General features: G+C 40.0%; 1 protein-coding gene across 2 annotated transcripts in view; it reads left to right on the top strand.

Moving 5' to 3' along the window:
- Positions 1-22,537, top strand: part of ERBB4 (erb-b2 receptor tyrosine kinase 4) — a 715,736-nt gene that overhangs the window by 359,010 nt on the left and 334,189 nt on the right. For both annotated transcript variants that reach the window (XM_069983214.1, XM_069983215.1), the window contains exon 3: positions 22,109-22,295. In XM_069983214.1, coding sequence (XP_069839315.1) covers positions 22,109-22,295 — 187 coding nt within the window. The remainder of the gene's footprint in view (positions 1-22,108; positions 22,296-22,537) is intronic.

Consider the following 22,537-nt stretch of genomic DNA (forward strand, 5'->3'; position numbering starts at 1 on the left):
AGGGATTTATGGGGGTAACTGACATACAGGCCCCACAATTCCACTTCAGAACTGAACTGGTCCCTAAAAAAGTCTGAATTTGAAATTTTCCTGAAAATGTGAAAATCATTGCAAAATTTCGAAGCCCTCTAACATCCTAACTAGTAAAAGGACATTCACCAAATGACGTCACCATAAAGTAGACATGTTGTAGATGTTGCAGTAATAATTAATTCATGTGGCATAACTATTTTTCTCAGAAAAAGAGAATTTTGAATATAAAGGATTGTAAATGTTTCTAATTTTTGCGCAAATTTTGTGTTTTTCACAAAAAACTACTGAGTGTATCAACCAAAGTATACCACAAACATAAAGAGGAATATGTCACAAAAAAACAATCTCAGAATAACCATGATAATTAAAAGCAGCGCAGAGTTACAACTACATTAAGAGAGACAGGTCAGATTAGCAAAATAGGCCCTGGTCATTAAGGCCAAAACAGGCTGCGGAGGCAAGGGGTTAATTAGGGGAGGGGGCTTTTTACTTATAACAATACTTTTATTTTTACTTTTACACATATACTAGAAGCCCCCCTGGGGGACTTCTAGTATATGCACTCAGATCTCTCATTGAGATCTTTGCTGTATAGTAATACTGCTGCAGCCGAAAACAAATGAGTGCCGAGTAGGGGACGGCGCCATCTTGGAGCAGTCCCCGGCCGGCAGCAGGCACAGAGATCGCTCCTCCGTGACAACGTCCCGGAGGAGCGATCTCCCCACTATACCACCACCGATCATCTGCAGGCGGTAATCGGAGGCAGCTGTCATCTTTGACAGCTGCCTCCGATTACCTGATTAGCGGGCAAGGCAATCACACCGTGGCCGCTAATAGCCGCGATCCCAGGCTACACGCGGCACCCGGGACCGCAGCGGTTCAGAGCCTGGCCGCCGCGCGGCCCCGCTCTGAACGCGGGGAGGCAGCCCTGGATGTACGGGTACGTCCAGGGTCGCCTAAGGGTTAACCTCTGGTCCTCATAACAGCTATGGGTCATACAGCTATTGTTACACCCATGCATATGTGTTTCGTTTTTTTACATTATGTTAGGGTTAGGATGGGGAGGATAAGGATAGCTTACATGCCAGGTAGGGTTTATGCAGGCCGGGGAGGCCAAACAATCTATGCAGGTGGATGGGCCAGGGGGTCCAGGTACAAGAATAGACTGAACCTCAGAGAGGCTGAACAGCAGCGTTAACTGAACTAGTGAGACCTCCTCATGTCACTACTACACACCACTGCTATCTGGGATGGGGGAGGACTTGAGGAGAGAGACCTGAAGTGGGGTCCAGTGTCTATTTAGGGGTCTGGTTGTACATTATTCTATACTTTACCCCTCAATTACTGCCCTCTCCAAAGCTAAAGCTTTGGCTGTCCAGGCACAATGGGAGTTGTAGTTTTGCGACAGCTGAAGGGCCAAGGTTCTCTTCCCCTGCAGATAGTAGGTAAGGTTTATATAAATGTGATATATATTGGGATAGAGCAGTAATTGAGGGGTTAAGTATAGAATAATGTACAACTGGACCCCTAAATAGACACTGGACCCCAACTCTCTTGTGTGTCACCCTGTACCCCCTGCCCCCTCTCCACACTAGACTGGTCACCTCCTACACTCTTGCCCCCTCTCCACACCAGACTGCTCACCCATTTTCCCTGCTCCCCAGACTGGGCACCCTGTACCTCCTCCCCAGACTGGTCACCCTGTACCTCCTCCCCAGACTGGGCACCCTGTACCTCCTCCCCGGATTGGTCACCCCTGATTGTCCTCCCCTTCCCACACACCTCTGTCTTCTTTCTTCAATAGTGCAGTGTACATACAGGACCTGCAGTGACATCATAGTCACATGTCAAGGTCCTTCACCATTTACAGTAACAGCCAACCAGGAGACAGCCGTCACAGATTTTGCGCAAATCATAGCTAAATAGCAGCCAGGAGACAGTACAGTATGAGAAGTACCTCTCCTGATCAGCTAAACATCCTTCATGCATCCCCACAACACTGACAGAGGGCAGGACTTCCTCATCCACTGCCGTCCTGCTCTCTGTGCTGGCTCCCCCCCTGGTCTCTGCACCTGGGGCAGCTGCCCCCCCCCCTGCTCCCCTCTCGTTACACCCCTGCTTTAAGGCCATGTTCACATGGCATAAGAGACCGGCCGTCACGGAGCGCCTGGTCTCTGCAAAGATCATTGCAGTACCAGCCGGATGATCTTTTGGCCTGCAGAGTTCTGATGCAGGCACATCCGAGTGTGTCCGCATTAGAACTCCCCACAGCACACAATGAAGCAAGCGGCTATGTGTATACACTCCGGCCGGGATCCTATAGAAGGCTTAGCACCGTAGCTTTACGTAAAAAGTATGGCCGTTGTTGCCGATTGTAAAAATGGCCGTACTTTTACGAAAGTTACGTTGTGTGAACATAGCCTAAATATTATAGCTTAAAGAGATTTATATGATGATGAAGGAAGTTAATAAGTAACATTCATTTGCACTATAAATGGGAAGTAACTTTGAAATTACTTTTTTTTTTTTAAATTAAGCTTCAGCATGTGGAACCCCCAAAGTATTCCCACAATAGTCGTCTTCATACGCTAAAGGGGAAATCATTACTTTCTATGGATTTTCTTATTCCAACTCGATATTAATTATTTTATGACAAAATCAATAGATATTAGAGTGTATAGATCATTTTCATTCTACTAGTGGAATAATAATGAATCCTATGAACTTCGATAAATAGGTCAATGAGCACAAGAACACTTCAGAAGTCTAGTTCTATGAATATATTATTAAAAAGGTGGCTGCTTAAAGGTCCTTTTGTTTAGCTTTTACAAATATTAAGTTTTTGTACTAGTATTGGTTTATAGAATTTTTTTTGCCTTTTATTTATATTTTACTCAAATTTAGTCTTTTTAGTATGAAAGAATTGGTACATGTACCTATTGATCATGTGATGCAAAGGTTCTTTTGTTGAACCATTATTGTAGTTGAAAACAAGTTATTCTATCTGAACACAAATCAAACCAACAGAATATCAAAATAGAACACAGTGTCCTGTGTCAGTTCAATGACTCCCACAGTCCCAAGTATTCTCACTTTCTCAATATGATCATGTGATCTTCAAACACTAGTCAGTTGTCACAAAGTGGAAGGAAGAGCAGTGCCCACGTTGGAATTCAGAACACATACTCGATCTGTTTCCAAACTCCCACCTCAGTGAGCACAAGCTGCAACTTAATCATTGTGCACGTATAGTGTGCACAACAAGTAGCCTAGAGACCTGAGGCTTAAAATAGTACAACTGGAAGCATACCCGCCATGCTACAGTTAGATTTTGTAGTGTTGTGAAAAGTATCCCCGCCCCCCCCATTTGATATATTCCAGAAAACTTTGTTTCATGCGTCACACTAAAAGTGTTTTTTTTTATATATATATTTAAATATAAATAAATTTAAGGGTATAAACCCACACACCGTATACACAGCGTATTTACTGCTGCGATACGCATCGAATACGCAGCAAAAACGCAACAAATACGCAACAAAAACGCAGCAGATTAGATCTAAATAACTGAACTCAGCATTAAATCTTCACCATCAAACTGCTGCGTATTTGCTGCGTATTTGTTGCGTATTTGCTGCGTATACGGTGTGTGGGTTTGTACCCTTAAAGTGAATTGTGCATCACAGAGGATAAGTCTCCCTAAATGTTACTTATCAGGGGGGTGTCACTCGTTTACCAGTAGAAAAAAAAAATAGACAGTCCCTTTTAAAGATGGTTATACCAAGACATTCAACCAGGCTTACTCTAGTTTTTCACAATTTGGTACAGAACCTTATTTTTATTGAAATAGGCATTTAAAACATTTTCCCACAATCACCAATACTAGTTGGTTGGTTGCATTGTAATTGGTGGCTCAGGCAAATTTTTCTAATAGTAGGTACGCAAATAATTCAGTTAACAAAACCATCTTTAATTGTTTGTACTCTAAAAGAAAAGCTTTGTGTATGCATATAATCATTCTTAGGCTATGTTTACACAACGTCCTTTGAGCTCCGTTTTTCTAATGACGGCCTAAAATAACGGACGATATTTAGCTGTCTGCCCTTCCCTTAGAGCAATGACATCTGTTTGCACATTATTTTAGTTTGGGGTTACTAATAGGCCTTTGGGTTCTGCTTAATTGAAAAAATTTTAGTAAAAACGGAGAAAGAGCAGCGACAAAAAAAAAAACTGTGTGTGAACTACTAATAAAAAACGTCTGTTGTTTGCAAAAGACGTCCGAAAATAATGATCGTGTTCATTATTTTGATGTCCGCGGCAAAAACGTCCGTTATTTAATACACTGTGTGAATTGGACGTCCTTCTTCTCATTGACTTCAATGATTTGCCATTGCAGTCAGTTAAATCGCTGCAAAAACGGACTTTTTTTTAAATATAAAGCCTTTTCAAAATTTTTGATGTTGTGTAAACGTAGCCTAACGTAGTAAGTAAAACGTAAATATCTCATCTGGAACTGCTAACTGCACAGACGTGTCTTGTGTCTTTTAATAATTTTAGTAAAAAGGAAGGGTGGGTTGATGGTGTTTGAATTAGAGTGGTCTATAAGACGTTCATAACCCCTCCACAACCACCCCCACCACCCCACCCCAGGTTTCTTGTTTTCTACTTGTCTGTCAAAAGACATGGAGTTCAAGAAAAAATGACATCCGTTATTTTGCAATTTTGTTGTCCATTAGTACAATGACGGCTGTTTGTACATTATTCTAGTTTAGGTGGACTGATTGGCATTTGGGTGTGCCTTTGGCTATGTTCACACACAATATTTTTGATCAACATTTTGGTCAGTTTTTTTTAACCAAAACCAGGCGTAGATTGAAAACACAGAAATGCTATGTTTACACTTTGTTGAAATGTAGTGGATAGCCACCATGTAATGGCAAATAATGACTGTTATTTCAAAACAACGGCCATTGTTTTGAAATAATGGCTGTTATTTGCTGTTTAATCCACTTCTGGTTTTAGTTGAAAAATACTGACGAAAATACTGACCAAAAATAGTGTGTGAACATAGCCTTTAACGGAATAGTCCATTAAATTTAATAGTAAAAATGGTGAAAGGATGGTGAAAAAAAGAAAAACTGTGTGTGAACATCTAAAAAATTATGTAAAAAATAACATTATTTTGATATTCGCACAGACAACGTCCATCATTTTATACACTGTGTGCATTGGATGTCCGTCATTCCATTTACTTCAATTTATTGCATTGAAGTCAATTAAATTACAGCAAGAATGAACGTTTTTTAAATAGAAAAGGCAGACGCCTTTTATCTTTTTTTGACGTTGTGTGAACATAGCCTGATGGTCATGGGAACTGATGGGAGATAAAGTTTCCCCATAGATCTGACTGGAGTAGGACTTAATGCAAACTAGTATTATGTTTGAAGGTCAGCTATAAAGTTTTTCCTGTTGTAAAGAGGAGAAAATATAAGCATGGCTTCACCTTGCAACAAAACACAGATAATCCAATTTATTTCAACCACAAAAAATGGTAGGCAGAACTGTTACACTGCAGCCCAATATTCTGGGCATTCTGCATAAGCAATCCACTCTATGGCTACTGTCACACAGCTCCTACTGGACTCCTCCTATCATAACAGCACCATAGGGTTCCAATTCGTATTGCATTTCCATTGAGTTTTTTATGTTTTCCACATATTTGCATAAGTTTTTGCTGTTAAAAAAATACACATACCCATAGGTTAATTGGCTTCCTGTGAAATTATCCCTAGTACTGTATGTACGCCTGAGTGATGAAATTTAGATTGTGAACCCTACTGAGAACAGATGTGAATGGTTACAATCTCTGCTGATCACTGCAGGGTGTGTTGAAGCTATACATGCAGAGGGGGAAAATATTAATCCAGAAAAGACTAACAAATGCAGCATGCACCAATGAGATTATCAGACATACATTTATAAAGTATTATATGCAATACAACTTTTAAGTGCAAGTCCATGTCACTTAGCTATACATTTCTCTGACATGTATAGGAAATAAATGAAAACTTATCATAGGATTCTATGGTAAAATAAGGCTACGCTCACATTCTATTGAGGTACAGTACGTAGGAGTAGACCTCTGAGCCATACTCTTTCATTCATCCAACGGAGGCCAAAAAAGTATTGTGGCTATAAAGTAGCATAAGTCAGAGCCTTCTGTGAGAGATATGTGTTGAGGAATAATCCTGGCATATAATTTGAACATAAAGAGGGAATGTATCAAGACTATGCAGTCCACTGGATTTACTAATGGTCTATTTACACAGAGAAATGTATCTGACAGATTTTTGAAGTCAAAGCCAGGAATGGATTTGAAAAGAGGAGAAATCACAGTCTTTCCTTTATGACCTGTTCCCTGTTTATAGTCTGTTCCTGGCTTTGGCTTCACAAATCGGTCAGATAAATATCTCATGCCTCTTAATAAATCCATCAGGATCTGCATCTACTGCATGGTGAGTGCAGAAAACTACAGTATACCAGCTCTGGAGAAGGTGTAGATTTGTGCCATGATTTCCCCGTTTTCAGGTGTAAACTATGATTAGGCGCAGGAGGAGGCCACACCTCTTCTCTTCCTTGCCACACCTCCTTCTGCCCACCCACCCATCAGGCGAGCGGGGCTAATGCCACAGAAAAGGCACAGATTTTTGTGCAAACAAGGTTGTTCAAGCAACAATCTGAAATTTTTTGTGGGGCGCAGTTTATAACCCAAAAAGGTGATACACCTGAAGGCTAAATTCACACGACATTTACTTTCTGTTAATCACGGCCGTTGTTGCCCATTTGCAACAAAGGCCGTGATTAATAGAAAATTTACGTTGCACTGCAGTCAATGGGATCCTGGCGGAAGTGTATACACATGGTATACACTCCGGACGGGATCCCTAGCGGCTGCAGCGGAAACTGAAATGTCAGTTTTGTGCGGGTGCTATTCATTGAATAGCCGGAGCTCCACTTTCCATTTTGTGCTATGGTGGACTGGTGAAGTTCATCAAAGGGATGGTCTTCAAAGACACTGGCCGTTCTGTGACACGGCCGGGTCACCAGAAAGGCTGGTGTCTTACAGTGTATAAACCTGGCCTAAGCGGCACACAGCTGTACCCACCGTTCAGCCGTCAATCTATATGAATGGGGATCTCCCGTACGATTAAAGGTGATAGTGGTCAGGCATGATATAAACCTTTGATCAGGGTTACATAAGCTGCAGTTGGGTGCTGCAAACATAATTGAGGGCTGAACGATCGTTCAGCAGCCAGTTATTGAAGGTGCATGGGAATGTGTCATCAGAAAACGACTAATCATTTAAATAATGTAATTATGTCTGAACATTTTATTTTTTAAATAATTTTTGGTGACATTTTTTCTCATTCCTCATGTTGCTTTATATGTTAGAAAATGATCCTAATATCTCGCAGGTTTCATTTTCACCACTGGGGCTAAAACTAAGCTGGGACTTCCTGTTCTGTTTGTGGTCATAGGGTAGAAGCTTCTGTAAAGCGATCTGTACAGAATTGCAGAGACATGTGACACCAGCAGATAAAGGAAACAACAACAGCTCCCTGTGGCATGACCTCTTCAAAGGTCACAGAGTACTTTCAGTAATGTTTCACATTCATCTCAAGGGGACAGTATCTGTCTATTGTCATCTATGTCCATGAGTCGTACTGTAAAGCATGCCATTAAATGCTGTTAAAAACAATATGGTAGCCCCATAACAATGTACAAAAAGTAAAATAAAAATAAATTACAGTCAGAAAATATAAATAAATTAGAATATCTTTTTTTAGTATCTGACACATTTGTGACACATTCCCTTTAAGTCTGGGATGGCATGTGCTTGTGTCCATACAACTGTGTTTAGGAAACTTACTGCATATCTATCCAATCTTTTAACTACATTTTTTTAACTGATGACAAATATTTAACAAAAAAACGCCATGGATTACATATCCTGATCTGTGAGCGTATTACATATAAATGCCTAATTATTATTATTGTTTACATAGATACAATTCCAGATGCATCAGAACTAAGATAATAATTCAATAAACAGATGGGAAATTGCAACGGAAATTAACAACAGTGAAATTAATTATCAAAATAACAAAATTAATATTAAAAAAATTTGGGGCCAAAAAATAAGCTGATTACCGATATATCGAATAATACCGCAGAAACACAGGGCTTCTTATATTTGCACAGCAGAAAGTAGTGGTTAACATCTTAGCATGTAATACACGGTAAGACCTATTATAGCCAGACATTACACTATAGCATATAGATCAATGAGAGGTGGGAAAGAGACGAACTTTAGGTTAAATAATGATAAATGAATGGTGAGGTGATGTCAGCAATTACTATTGACCTATTCTAATGAATTCATAGACTATACTCTCTGAATAATCAGAAAGGATTTGCATTCATTTAGTGAACATGAAGAGTGCTTTTGAGCAATATTAATATTGATGCATACTGAATTGTAGGAATCAGATAAAAATATTCAATTTCAGCTAATTTACATGCTGCATGAAAAGTTACCTTCAGCGAGGTTTCGAAACTGCAACATGGGTTACATCCTGATAAAATGTGGAAGACTTAACGGCGTTGGCTAATGAAGACAACCCCTGTTTATATAACTTTTAAAGCTATATGGATGGTCTAGAAGGAAACCCTGCACTGGGGACCCTCTTTAATGAGTGAGAATGCAAAGCCAACTCTGGCAAATTTTGTTTTTTCTTGTTGTTTTTTTAGGACAGACTACCATCTGAATTGCTGCCAAGCTTCCTATAGTAAAATCAGCTATTTACCACAAGTGCCAGGAGCAAAGCCAGGGCAATCAGCTGATCACTCCAAAGAGCTTCATTCATTCTGTATGTGGTAGTCACCAATGGATGACCTCGATTTGGTGGCCCCTTAGGGAATGAATAGAGAGGCATCACCAGTCATTCCAGAGACTATTCTGTCCTTGTTCTTCGGATCAGTGGGGGTCCAGGCAGTAAGATCTCCATCAAGTAACATGTTATTCCATATCCCATGAACTCTTACTTTGATACCACCCATAAGTCTTGAAGAAGTAAGGAACCACTTGTTCTCCTCAAGGGTTTTCTGACAAGATCAGTCACACTAACCAAAGGCATCTTATGCCATTTTAGAAGCTATGAATTTTGAGGTCATGATAGAGGATAACATTTTACTTTGGTTTATAAAGCGCTCTCCCTGCTCTCCTGATGATGACTCCAACCAAAAACAGTCTTTGGTATTGGCTGCAGAATATTCAGAACATCATCACCGAAACAGGGAGATCGCATCATCAGCCATAGTAAATAGGAACCCCTGAGTGGTCCTAAGCACCATTGCTTGACTTGGTAAGGTGAATGTGCTGTATGTTATTATTTACATTGGAAAACCCTTTTATGGTCCCCAACCTTCATCAGTTTTTTTAAAGACCATTTACTCATAAAAAGAAAAATGATCATCTTTTTCTTTTCTATCCTTTTGCCATATAGAATCCTGCAAAATGTCCTTCTAGATTTAAGAGCTACATTATGTTCTAGAAATAAAGCTTTGACTCAGTAGCCGATAGTCCTCTAAAGTGATAGGTCAATGCAGTCAATATAAGTGGTTTATGCGATCCACCTGACACCCTTTAAAGTCACTTTGTATTGATGTTCACTAATGAAGTTGAACCATGACTTTATCAGGTTATACACGAATAAAAAGTTTTCCGGCGTAGATGGTTAGCAATGACTGATATATTACGCTGTTGAGTGGGTGGATGGATTTGTTGAGGATGTTGCTCCTGTGTGGATGAGGTGCAGTCAGCGTGCGCAGTATCTGTCCTGTCACTGCACTGCACAGTCTGATACAGACATTCATCCTCTATAGCGGGACATTATCAGCTCCCTGCATCCTCGGCTGTGCAGTCACTGAGAGAGCAATATGTTACTGTGAGCGACATGGACAGATATCCACCCAGAGCCAACTATAGGCCGCATAGTCCATCATAAGCCACCCTCTATACGGCGGAATAAATTGATTAAAGTAAATAATTTGTCTTGTCGTGATGTTTTATTATTTGGCTCTGGACACATAAAAATCACATTTCTTTTTTCCGCACTCCCTCCTTTCTCTTTCCATCCATTCTCTCGCACTTTCCTTACCGTCTGTACAGATCATAATTAAAGAACAGTAATGACATAATCATTGTACCCCACAGAAATGTTAGGCATTCTGCCATGGTCTCAGCTTTTATTAGCAATTTGTACCTAAAGAGTTAATAGATTCTGTACTTTTATTATTCACACGATATCCCCCTATCCTTATCTGCCTCTGTGTCACTGTTAAGCACTGAAACTTGACAGAGAAGTTTCTAGGGTCATGAATTGAATGATAGGTATTGAGATTGTTCTTTTCTAGCACTCGGGTGGATTTATCAATCTGTCTGAGATTAAAACTATCTGATTTGCACATAGCAACCAATAACAGCTCAGCTTTCAGTTTACCAGTGCAATATGAGATATAAAAGCTGAGCTGTAATTGGTTGCTATAGACAAAACAGACAGTTTTGGTCTCGAACAGATTGGTCTTAAGTTTCCAATGGATACATGGAGCTGGTGAACATTATGAATCAATACTGAGCAGTCTAACCTGTCAATCAAGCTCTGGAATGGGATTTCACCATATGCTCATTATAAGCCCATGTGTCCTCTCTGCAGCCCCTCTGTTTGGTTGTGTCTCTCTCCTGCAATCCTCCTCCTCTCCCTTTCCCCTCTCAATACAATTCTTTGAGCAGCATGTAACCTCATAAGATGTATTTCAGTTGCTTTTAAAAGTGAATTATGAGTTTTTTTTTTGGGGGGGGGGGGGGGGGGGAGCATAAAGGGAGAAAAATGCACTTTTCTCTGATAATATATGTTACAAAGTTATTTATGTTCACTTGTATTATTGATTTATGTGATTAAGTGACCATTCAGACCATAATCCTCTTTATGTTTATGGGCTTATTGCAAACATTAGTTACTATGAAGAATACACTAATAGCATTGCTTTAAAGGGGCTTTTTGGTTCAGAGAATCATTTTTTTTTTTAAATAAAGAATTTTGAGACAACATGAGCAGATCCGTGCGTATTCACGTTCGAGGGGTTCAGCCAAAGCAGTAAAAAAACAATCCTGTTTGGGTACCCGGACTAAACCTGAACCTGTAACTGAATCTTGAAATCAATTAGGATCTGATTTTATGGACCCAAAAAGTTAGAGATTGTCTCCCAGGGAGTTAGGTGGAGATGCAACCCTCTGTGGGCCAGACTGTGTTTGCTGAGGGGGGAGGGGCTCCTGACTCCTTCCTGGCTGATTGCAGATAAAGGAGCTCAGTACTGAAAACACTGCGATTGTGATTGGTTTGTCATTGTAACAAAATGTAATTGTCCAAAGTGAACAACCCCTCTAAGAGCCCAGACAGACAAGCATTAAGCCTCTACGGCAGTTCACTGAGTGTTTATTACTCATTTAGTACAAAGCTATACAGCCTGTCACACTCTGTGTGTATATAGGGAAGAATATCCCCATTGATACAGTCCAATGGAATATACCAATTAATTTTCTGTTAAATTTGCACAGAATCCAACAGAAATAAAAATTCTTTATTTTTGTAGAATAAGACTTTATGAAGGTAGAATAGAGTGGTCATGCACTTTCAAGAGAGCCAAAGAAGACAAGATTCTCTCCAGCTCTGGTTTATAAAATTTCTTATTGCTTTATTTCCATACTTAAAATTCCGACGTGTTTCAGACCTTCTTGTCCTTAATCATAGCTCTGTTTCATGATATGTTGCAAAATGAAAATCGCTGGTCGCAGTGCCTTTGGCCAATGTTTAAAGCCGATCCCGACCTTGTTGGGTATTCCCTCATGCTGCCCCAGATAGCGTGCCGCACTTCTATGAGAGCCCTACTACGACTTTGGACCAAAACAAAGCCATATGTCCTGCAAACTAGTGCAGTGGTTAGTAGAAAAAAGAATAATTGAGATATTTCAATCAATTTCTGATCTCTCGTTGCTTTTATAATCCTTTGCCATGTAAGCACCTCCTTTCCTGTACTTTTTACCTGGTTTACCCTGCTCCCCTCCTTCTCCTCTGTCTGTTTTGCCTCTCTGTGTTTGCTAATAAAGAGCACTGATGAAGCGCTGCATCAGCCGTACGCTCCCTGCTCACAAATGATGCTGATTAGCTTTATGTCATGCTTTCAAATCCCATCTGAGTTGGAGATTTTTGGACAACGCTTTTTAGGCTGCATCACCTGCTGCTTTTCTCAACTACTTCTGTCGGACAAGAAGCCAAGCTCAAATTTTTTATTTACTTTTCCTGAATTGACTAATACAGATATCTGTGGAATCCATTATCATAAAAATCTTGCTGTTTCATACTTTTTCTGTGTACCGTATTGTAGCCGCCTCCCAAAGCACATCCATTTAATGTCAGGTTCACACAGGGCAGTTGTTGATTTAATTTACTTTAGCTAAAGTCAGTACAAATAATAAAAGAAAAAGCTATGTGCACACTGCCGGCTCCTGTGCCTCTGTTCTTGTGCGCTGTACTGCGCAGTGATCTTTCCCTGGGGCACCACATTGAGATTGTATTTACGAAGAATATCTTGTAATAGGGTTAATATGACAAATGATGAAGCATTAACTAGGGCAACTGTAGTGTAAGTGTAGTGTCACCTTAAAGCGAATGTACCATTATGCCTAATGATTTTCTTTTTTAATTGTACCTTCGGATAGCTGCTTTTAATCCAAGATCTGTCCTGGGGTCCAATCGTCAGTTGAGGCAGTTATTGCTCTAAAAAACAACTTTTAAACTTGCAGCCCTGTGTCAAATTGGTGTGGCCTAGAGTGCCTATGCCCTAGGCCTGCCACGCCTCTCTGTCCCTCCTTCTCGCCCTCTTCACCATTAGGAATATTCCAGGCAGCATTTCTCCTATTCCTCACCTGTGTAAACATTGCACATGGGCCTTAACAATCCAACACATGTGCACTGTTCAGGAGAAGGTCATTGAGGAATCCTGTCTAGGTCATTGCTCATAGTAAAGAGGGCGGGGAGGGGGGATGGAGAGGCAGTGCAAGCCTAGGGCATAGACACTCTAGGTCATGCCAATTTGACACAGGGCTGCAAGTTTAAAAGTTGTTTTTAGGGCAATAACTGCCAAACGGACCCCAGGGCAGATCATGGATTAAAAGCAGCTATCCAAGGGTACAAGCATTTTTTTTTTGGGGGGGGGGCACATTGTGGGTACAGAGTCGCTTTAACTTTCATTACTGCTGCAGGGTGATGTGACTCTGACTTTCAGATATCAAACTGGATTCTCTCACTTTTAAATTTATTATCAATCCCACTATGCATCAGCACAGCATCACATACAGTAGGTAGCTTAAGCCAGGACTTGAAGATAGTAAGATAGGAAGTGTCATCTAATCCATTATAACTTATTGGCAGAAGCTAGAAAATAACAACAACAACAACAACAACAGAGTTTGTATGGAACAATCCATGTAGTTTCACCATACAGGAGGTTCTGCAGGCTGAAACGGTGACCGCTTCAACAGCACAAAAACACACATGTAATTTCCAGGGGTTAAACATGAGATCACAACCAAATGATATAATACTGTCTGGATTATATACTGTATATTGGCTGACTAGATGCATAATAAAAAACAAAATAAAAAAATCAGGGAGTGCTTCTTCAAGAATTTAGATAAAGCTGTAGATGTTTTCAGATGCTTAATCCTTCTCTGTGTGTTTCCTAGAAAAAAAAAAAAAAAACATCCTTTGAAACAAATTTGTTACATTATTACTAATGTCAAAACACATCTCACCCTGTCCGAAATGCATTGTAATTAAATGTGCACAGTGTTCAGGTGAAGGAAGATATCCTGCAATAGGAGGAGCTCCTGGGGCTTCGCACTATTTATCATAGGACGTGTGCACAGAACGTGACTCGTGAAGGCAGATTCTCAAACAACAGCCAGGGAAGGTTATCTATTATCCGATGCCAGGTGGAGCTAAATTGGAAAGAAGAAAAACATTGAAAGGAGCAGGATATTAATTTTAATTATTTAAATTTTGTGCTAATCTCATTTTATGACCTTGTAAACAACAACCGTGAAATCATTTAAATGCTATTTACACTACAAACATTTTGTTTTCTGCTAGAGGATTATGTCAGCTTTTTGGAGGGGAATTGATCTGTACATGTTTGTAGTGACATAGAATGGTGATAGAGTTGGCTCCTGGCCCTTCTAGGATTTTAAACAAATATTTTTCTGAAGGAATTTCATGGTTCTTTTCTAAACGCAGAGTAACTGTAACAGAGCCTGTAACCTTCTGACCCATGAAAGGGAATCCAGCCTATCCTTAAAGGGGCTCTATTACCATAGACAGACATCCTCTACTCAGTAGATGGGGTACAAGTTTATGACTGCTGAGACTCCCTACTACCTTGAGAATAGGACTGTGACTACAGAAGCAGTGCACAGACTTGGCCACCTATCCATTCGTCATCTCTGTTACCCCTGATATAGTTGACTACTGGACTCTCTGTGTTCCATAGACAATGAATGGATCAGCAGTAGAGAGTACACACCGCCATTCTATTTCCATTCTAGAGGACAGTTTTTGACATCAGAGGACCTCCCACTGTTGGACCCCATTATCCGTTATCCTGTCAAGATAGGTAGGTGTCTATGGTGATAGAACTAAAACCCCTTTAAAGGGCCTCATGCACTTTATACTTTTGTCGGTCATATCTGCTTCTCGTGGTGGGATCGTCTGTCAGTATAAGGTGTATGAGGCTCTCTCAACAGATGATGTTGGGGGCAGAAGGGGATGAGGTGTGATGGAAAATCACTGCCTGACCCCTTTGTTCTGGGAGAGATAAGCCACAGTCAGAGCTCTCTGTCTGTGGCTTACCTCTCCTGATAGAGAACACAGTAACACTCGGCCATGCCATATGTATGGAGAGAACAGGAGAGATAACTGACGGGCAAAAGATAGACCGTCAGTTTTTTAAGCTGCATTGCCAGCTTTAGATAAAGTGGTTATCTGACTAAAACTTAATCTTAATGCCCTATGGTGACTATTCAAGAAATCATCATATATTTGCATATTAAAGCCGGTTCTTGGTTTTAGCTTCATTTGTCACTTTCATAATATTAAATCAAACAGATTGACTGAGAGGACAGTACTCCTCGGCAGTGACAATATATCATATTGCATAGCAATATAAATCACCCGACATCAAATAAACAGTTCAAAACAAAACATCAAAGATGAACATAGAACAAGAGTAGCCCTATACATAACATGCCCCGGGCCCACCTTACAGGCTGTCTTTTGGATTGTCATCTTTATTGTGCCCAAGCCTGAATATATCATAAACTACAAAAACGAACTGCATAGAGTCAGTATCATAGACGCTACAGATAAAGGGGAAAGAATACATCAGATGGGAATGGATACTTCATTCTGATGAGAAGCAACAAACCAGCAGTATGTTCATGCTGAACTTTTTGCGGCCATAAACACGAGGGCTTCCCTACCCGGCTGGGGATTTTACTATAGGCGGCATGTGTTTTATTCCCATTCAGACTGTGGGACCTGATGTTTATTTACATCTATCATTGAAGCCGTGTCGTGATTCTCTCAGTATGTGTCTTAAGCATCACCAGTATGAAAGAGAAATGTAACAAAAAAAAAATATATGATCAATACAAGGGACCGGTTCCCCAAAGCCCAGATCATCTGTGAGATTGATTGAGAAAACAGCCTCAAACAGCATCTACAGTCTTTCACCATAAAGCCAGATGTTGCTGCTCCTCAGATAGCCGTGATGCCTGCATCAGCCTCTCATCCCTGCAGGCATAATGGATCCAACAAGAACTTACATTTCTCTCAAGCGTATCCCATGAAACAGCTTAGCCCGGCACGTGCATGTGATCTATGGCACCTCTTGAGATGTAACATTCAGAAAGCTCTTTGAAAAGCAGGAGCATGATGAAGTGGCTCCTCCTGTGAGCAGATTGTTTTATACTACTGTTTATACTATATCTAGTTTTACATCCTGTAAAAAAATAGTTGAAGCTTTTTGACCTTGTTTAGGTTTTGCATGAAATATTTAGAGTGTTATATAAATGAATGCTTGTGCAATTGATGGTCATCTACTTGCTGTAGTGATTATTATTGACTTTCAGGTAACAAGGATGAATAATAGGCATAGGAATTCCAAAAACATGTTCATTTCTCTAAATTCCAGTGTTCATTTTTTTTTTTCTTAAATGATCATCTTTCTCATGCTCCATTGAGCAATAACACTGGCTGAAATCTGCAAGGACAGAGAAACATACCTTTCATATTTGCCCTATTTGGCTGGATACACACATGCAGTTTTTGATGTGCAGATCTTTAAAGGAGTTGGCCACTTTATAGTAAAATAGTACAGTGGACAGTAATAGTAAGTGTAGTCACTGTATATACTGACAGCAGCTTCCTGTGTACCTCATAGAACTAATATCAGATTCCCTTCTTCCAGGCTGTGCTGAGTTTGTCCATAAGATGGCCGACATGGAGGAGCAAGTGACCATGCCCCGCCCCCCAGTGTCCAACACTGAGCCTGTATATGCCTATGGAAGAAACTAGGGGCGGGGCATGGTCACATGCTCCTCCATGTTGGCCATCTTATGGACAGACTCACCACAGAGTAGGACAGCACAGCCTGGGGGAGGGGAGTCTGATTTAAGCTCTATGAGGTACACAGGGAGCTTCTGTCAGCATACACTCCTTTCTCCTATAAAAATGAATGAAAAACTGCAACAATACTGTATGTGTGATTTGCAACAAACTAATGGGACACATTTATCAAATGAGCACCTTGCATAGTCCCAGCAAAAAGACACAAAATGTTGTACAAATAAAGCATTTGTGCAATTTTTGCTGTGTGTCTCATCAGTTGGGTGCAGCATGAAGTGAATAGGCCATGCGCCAAATTTACTACAATTTACTCCCACAAACAGACATAAGTTGTATTGTACAAGCTGTAGTATGCACCAACTTGGGGCTGCTGTGGATCACCAATGGTCTACATAATGTCCCCAATGTCTTTAAAACTATAGACTTGAACTGGGAGAAAAGAACCAGAATAAGGGCTCTTCCACATCACATTTGTGTCCATCCTGGCTCAGACACATACAAAAATGAAAATAGGGTGCTGACATATCCCTGCACAGAGAGGCACAGGCCTGGTATTTTAATGGCGGGAACACTGACTATGTTCAGGCCATTGAAAGTAATGTGACCCATGTCTCTTTGTGCACAGATATGTTGGAACCCCATTCTCACCTTTCTCTGACATACCTGTGCCACAGAGGCAAATAGATGATGTAAACGTTCCCTTATCTGCAAATGTGCAGACAACTCGAATATGGCCCATGGGAGCACTTTAGCTGTGGATTTCATACAGATTCGATCTTCCATTGATCAAAGGGACAAACCATGTAGAATTTACATTATGTCAACAATTGATGCTGATTTCAAATTCATGTTGGTGACAGGAATTGTCAAGAGCAGTAGCAAATCCCCATAAAAAAAAACTATTTTCCAGATTGGAAAGAATACACCACTTTCTGTAGGACATACAGCAGCTGATAAGTACAGTAACAAATTTTAATAGAAGTAAATTACAAATCTCTGGCACTAATCATGCATTGTGAAGACTCTGCAAACAAGCACCCCATCACAGAGATTTACAGACAGGCTCTTCAATACAGCCCTTAATCTTTTTACTTTTTCTCTCTGAACTTAGCATATAGGAGCTTTGGTTCATAATTTTTGCATCTCAGGTCCAGTGAATTTGCTGACGTAACTCCCATAATATAAATTTTAGATAATTGAGAAGTGACTGACTTTCCTCTGTCACTGACTTTTTTTTGACAACACCCATCATTTACATATTTACATGTCTAAGCGGAGCATAGGCAAAATCAATTTGTTTCCTACACACTTGGAGAAAACATTGCAAATTTGATTTAAAAAAAAAAAAAAACTTTTTTAAGTGTCAAATAAAACAAGATGTAGGATAATGGAAATATCATTGTCATGGAAAACTTCTCCTGATAAAATATCAAACTGAAACAGTAGACTGAAATGCGTGTGCGGCAACACCTTATAATGAGCTGACAGCTGAAACTGCATTTACAAGCTGAAACATTACAGAATGTCATCCTACACTCATCACCATTCATGTGTTATATCAAAAAATACTTTACAACTCTGAGAAACCATAGAAATCATAATTCTAGTATGACTATGGAATCCCCACGAATATTCTACATCAAAGTACAGGTGAATGGAGGTAAATGAAGTGAAATCACATTAATTTACAGGGTTAAAAGTATAGACAGGCTGTACATGTCAAAGTTCTATGTGTTGCAATGATGTCATAGATTTTTACTGCATATTGTATTCATTGCAGCAGGTGAATCCACGGCTAAATCTGCACCGAAAACCACAACAAAATCCACATGTAATACATGGGACTCTTGCTATGGATTTTAGTGCAGATAACAAAATTATAAGAACTCAGCATTACCAATTAGAATATGTACGACTAGTGTTGAGTGAGGCTGTCAAAATGATCAGGTTTATAAACACTACCCGAACTTGAACACTCAGAGTTTGATTTCCCGCCGATGCAGAAGTTGAAGGCCACCTTAGGGAGGCCTACAAAACATGGATGCAGCCTATGGCCATGTTCACACAACAAAAGTTAAGTATTAATTAGAGATGAGTGAAGCAAATCTGACTAATTCCATTTTGCTGCGAATTGGGCGTTTAATTAGCCTCTTTGCGATTCGCGAATTCCACAGAATTGCTTCGCAAATTCGCTAAACATGGCGGCCGCAATAGCGAACGCACATGTTAGCTTACACTTTCACAGTTGTGAACATTACGCAGTTGAGAATATAACGCAGTTGCGTACATCACAAGATAAACATTCGCAAATGATTGTTATAACCATTCCGTTTATCGAACAAATTGTTCATATTGGTAAACATGGACAATTAGCGGCATGTTTGTAAAAACATGAGAACATTTGCGAACATGCAAATATTCGTGAGCTTTGCAAAACGAATTTCCTAGTGATTCGGTCATCTCTAGTATTAATCATGGCCATTGTTGCCGATTTGCAACATGGCTGTGATTAATACTCAACTTACATTGTGCTGCAGCAAGAGGAAATCCCGGCCGGAGTGTATACACATATAAGGGGAGAGTTATCAAATATGATGTAAAGTGAAACTGGCTCAGTTGCCCCTAGCAACCAATCAGATTCCACCTTTCATTTCCCAAAGAGTCTGTGAGGAATGAAAGGTGGAATCTGATTAGTTGCTAGGGGCAACTGAGCCAGTTTCACTTTACACCATGTTTGATAAATCTCCCCCATAGTATACACTACGGCCGGGACCACCAGCAGCCCCGCAAAAAACGGACATGTCAGTTTTCTGCAGTCGCTATTCATTGAATAGCGGCTGCAGAAAACCTGTCAGTGCACACAATGAAGTGAAGATCATCAAGCTGATACTGCCGGTTTCTTACGCTATGTGAACATGGCCTATGGCTGTATCCATGTCCTGTCCTGACAGCTGCACAGGGCTGGGAAGATGGATTGCGGCAGATTAGGTGGCTGGACGGAGGAGGCGGGCGAGCAGTGGCCACCGCTGATAACACAGACCTAGCTGTAAACATAACAGACAGCTCATTGGGCCTAGCAGGGAGACAAAGCTAATATGGTAAATAGAACCAATTGTATAGTTTCTTAACTTTATAATAACCCACTGTTTTAGATAATAATTGTGATAAAAATACCCCTTTATATCTCCATATTGTGACTCATAACTTGTGCCTGTAGGGAGTCCAACCACTTGGACCTCTACCAATCAACTATCTCCATCAATTCTATAGACACTTAATGGAGCATTAGCCTGCATGCATGACCACAGTTAAATTTCGGGTTCCAGTGCTTTTTTGGGATCTCAGTGGTCAAACCTTCTGCACTTATACTCTTATTATATACTTTGTGCATAGGTGATAAGTATTGTTTTTGGTACAAGCTCTCGAAGTACCAAACCAATGGACATATTGAGGACTTTTATTTTCAACCTAAGAATATTGTTATTACAGTATGTTATCAATGTATTACAATGAAAAACATACAGGGGCAAACTATACCATATGTAGATCTTCAATTATAGGAACTAATGTAGTATGTGACCTATAGATAATGAAAATAAAATAAAACATGAAGTGGCTAAGTAATCTGTAAATCTCATGAGAATGCATTGATTTTCTTCTCTGCATAATATCTGTAATGGAAGATTAATTGCCTCCATAACCCATTTCCACTTTACAGGTGACAACTGAAGTAGGATGCGGCTTGTCCCTGACATACCAAGAAAAATGGAATTGTCCCAGTAGACAAAAAAAATAAACCACGTAGTGCAGGGCCATAAGAATTATTACTGACAACATGTATATATATTCTGTCCTGACATATTGCCTTGTAGAATATCGCAGGGAGCTCAGAATTGATCCGATTGATGATCCAGTTAAAAACAGTATATTACTTCTGCCATAGTTTTATTTGGATCATTTCAAATTATTCTAAAGTCCTAAATATATCTGTTATAGAATGCATTATTTATAAAATAATAAAGTATATAGGGCAATTTGTAATTAAAAGATTTTGTGTTATGGTGTACTGCCAATTCTATTATTCTCTAGTACAGTGTGAATGTGGCAGGTTGTAATAATAGATTTTACATGGCAGACGTGGAGGACTTCAGAAGGGCACTGGCTGTCATTGCAACCTATCAACACCAGCAATTGTGCCACAGAGGTGACTGTGAGAAACATGGAGGATTGGTATTTCTCAGATGACCACAGTCACTTCAGATTGCAGGATCTAAGAGGTTATAGAGGTATTCCACTCAAACATAGCTTTGATATGTTGCTGCCCATGGTCACACTAACAATTCATTTCATACTTGTTATTATCTATTTAGTCTCTTTCTCCTAGTTCTGAGCTTCTGCTTTCTGCTGAAGACACAAAAATCTGTGTATGAGGTTTTCTCTTTGTCTCCCCTTCCTCCCCCTTCCTCTCTGAGACAGCCCTGGCAGGCTTTATCTGTAACATTGTAGCTTCTTTGTAATGCTGGGAGGGCTATTCTGAAATCAAGTTGCTAATAAACTCACTGTTAACCTTCCCTTCCCACTACAGTAAGCTCTGTGATCAGTTGATCGATTCAGGTCTAGCCCTAAAAACTCCAGTAATCAACCTTTATCGGCGAGGGACTGCAGCATTACAGGAGACCAAAGATGGCCTTATGTTGACTGCTCTTCTGTTTCTGCAAAAAACACCACATGGTCCTCATATCTCAGGCAGGTTTTCAGTTATTGAGGATTTACCAAACATATCTGCTGGAAGTTTGCTTGGTTTCTGGTTTCTCAACAGCTTCCTTGTAAATTGTAATCTAGGTTATTCTGGAGATGTACTAGAGTTTTAAAGTTGTTGGCTTCAAAAGCCACTTTGTTAGGATAATGCTCTGTACTGAGTTATTCTCAAGGTCTCATCCTCAGCTGTAGTTATATCAAGTATTTTCTTATCCACCTTCTTCTTCCAAATTACTAACCTACATTGTGATCCTAAGCCAGCAGGGCATATGCACCCATAAGCAATTGTCCTCCCATTCAAAAGGCAAAGGTTATGCTTACATTCTCATACCAATTACCATACAATGAAAAAATGGGGGACAATCTGTTAATTCTGGGGAAAACTGAATTTTCATAAACTTGCCACATTTTTAAAAGATAATTATTTATAATTCCAACACCTGTTATTACCTATTAGTGAGCGTTAAAGCCTGGTTTCTTTAGTACTAATGTTTTTTTTTAATTTTTTCTTGTAGTCAATTCGAGAAGTGACAGGATATGTCCTCGTGGCTCTTAATCAGTTTGACTACCTCCCACTTGAGAACCTGCGCATTGTTCGTGGAAACAAGCTGTATGAGGACCGATATGCTTTAGCCATCTTCCTGAACTACCTGAAAGATGGGAAACATGGACTTCGGGAGCTTGGTTTAAGAAATCTTACTGGTAAGTCCACCCAACATGTCTGTTAGCATGTCCTTATAGCACCATTATCTCTTTAGCACATTCTGCAATTTTTAAGACACATTGTTAAAATATTAGGTTAGGTATAAGGCCAGGTTCACACAGTGTATGACAGCAGCCGTTCTGTAACATGGCTGTGTCACAGAACAGCCACTGTCTGTGATGTTCATGCTGGCTGGTATGGCAGTACCACCGGCCAGATTAACTTTACTTCTTTTGATTTG

Source organism: Dendropsophus ebraccatus, chromosome 9 (assembly GCF_027789765.1).
Source record: "Dendropsophus ebraccatus isolate aDenEbr1 chromosome 9, aDenEbr1.pat, whole genome shotgun sequence".
In the NCBI taxonomy this organism is placed as follows: Eukaryota; Metazoa; Chordata; class Amphibia; order Anura; family Hylidae; genus Dendropsophus; species Dendropsophus ebraccatus.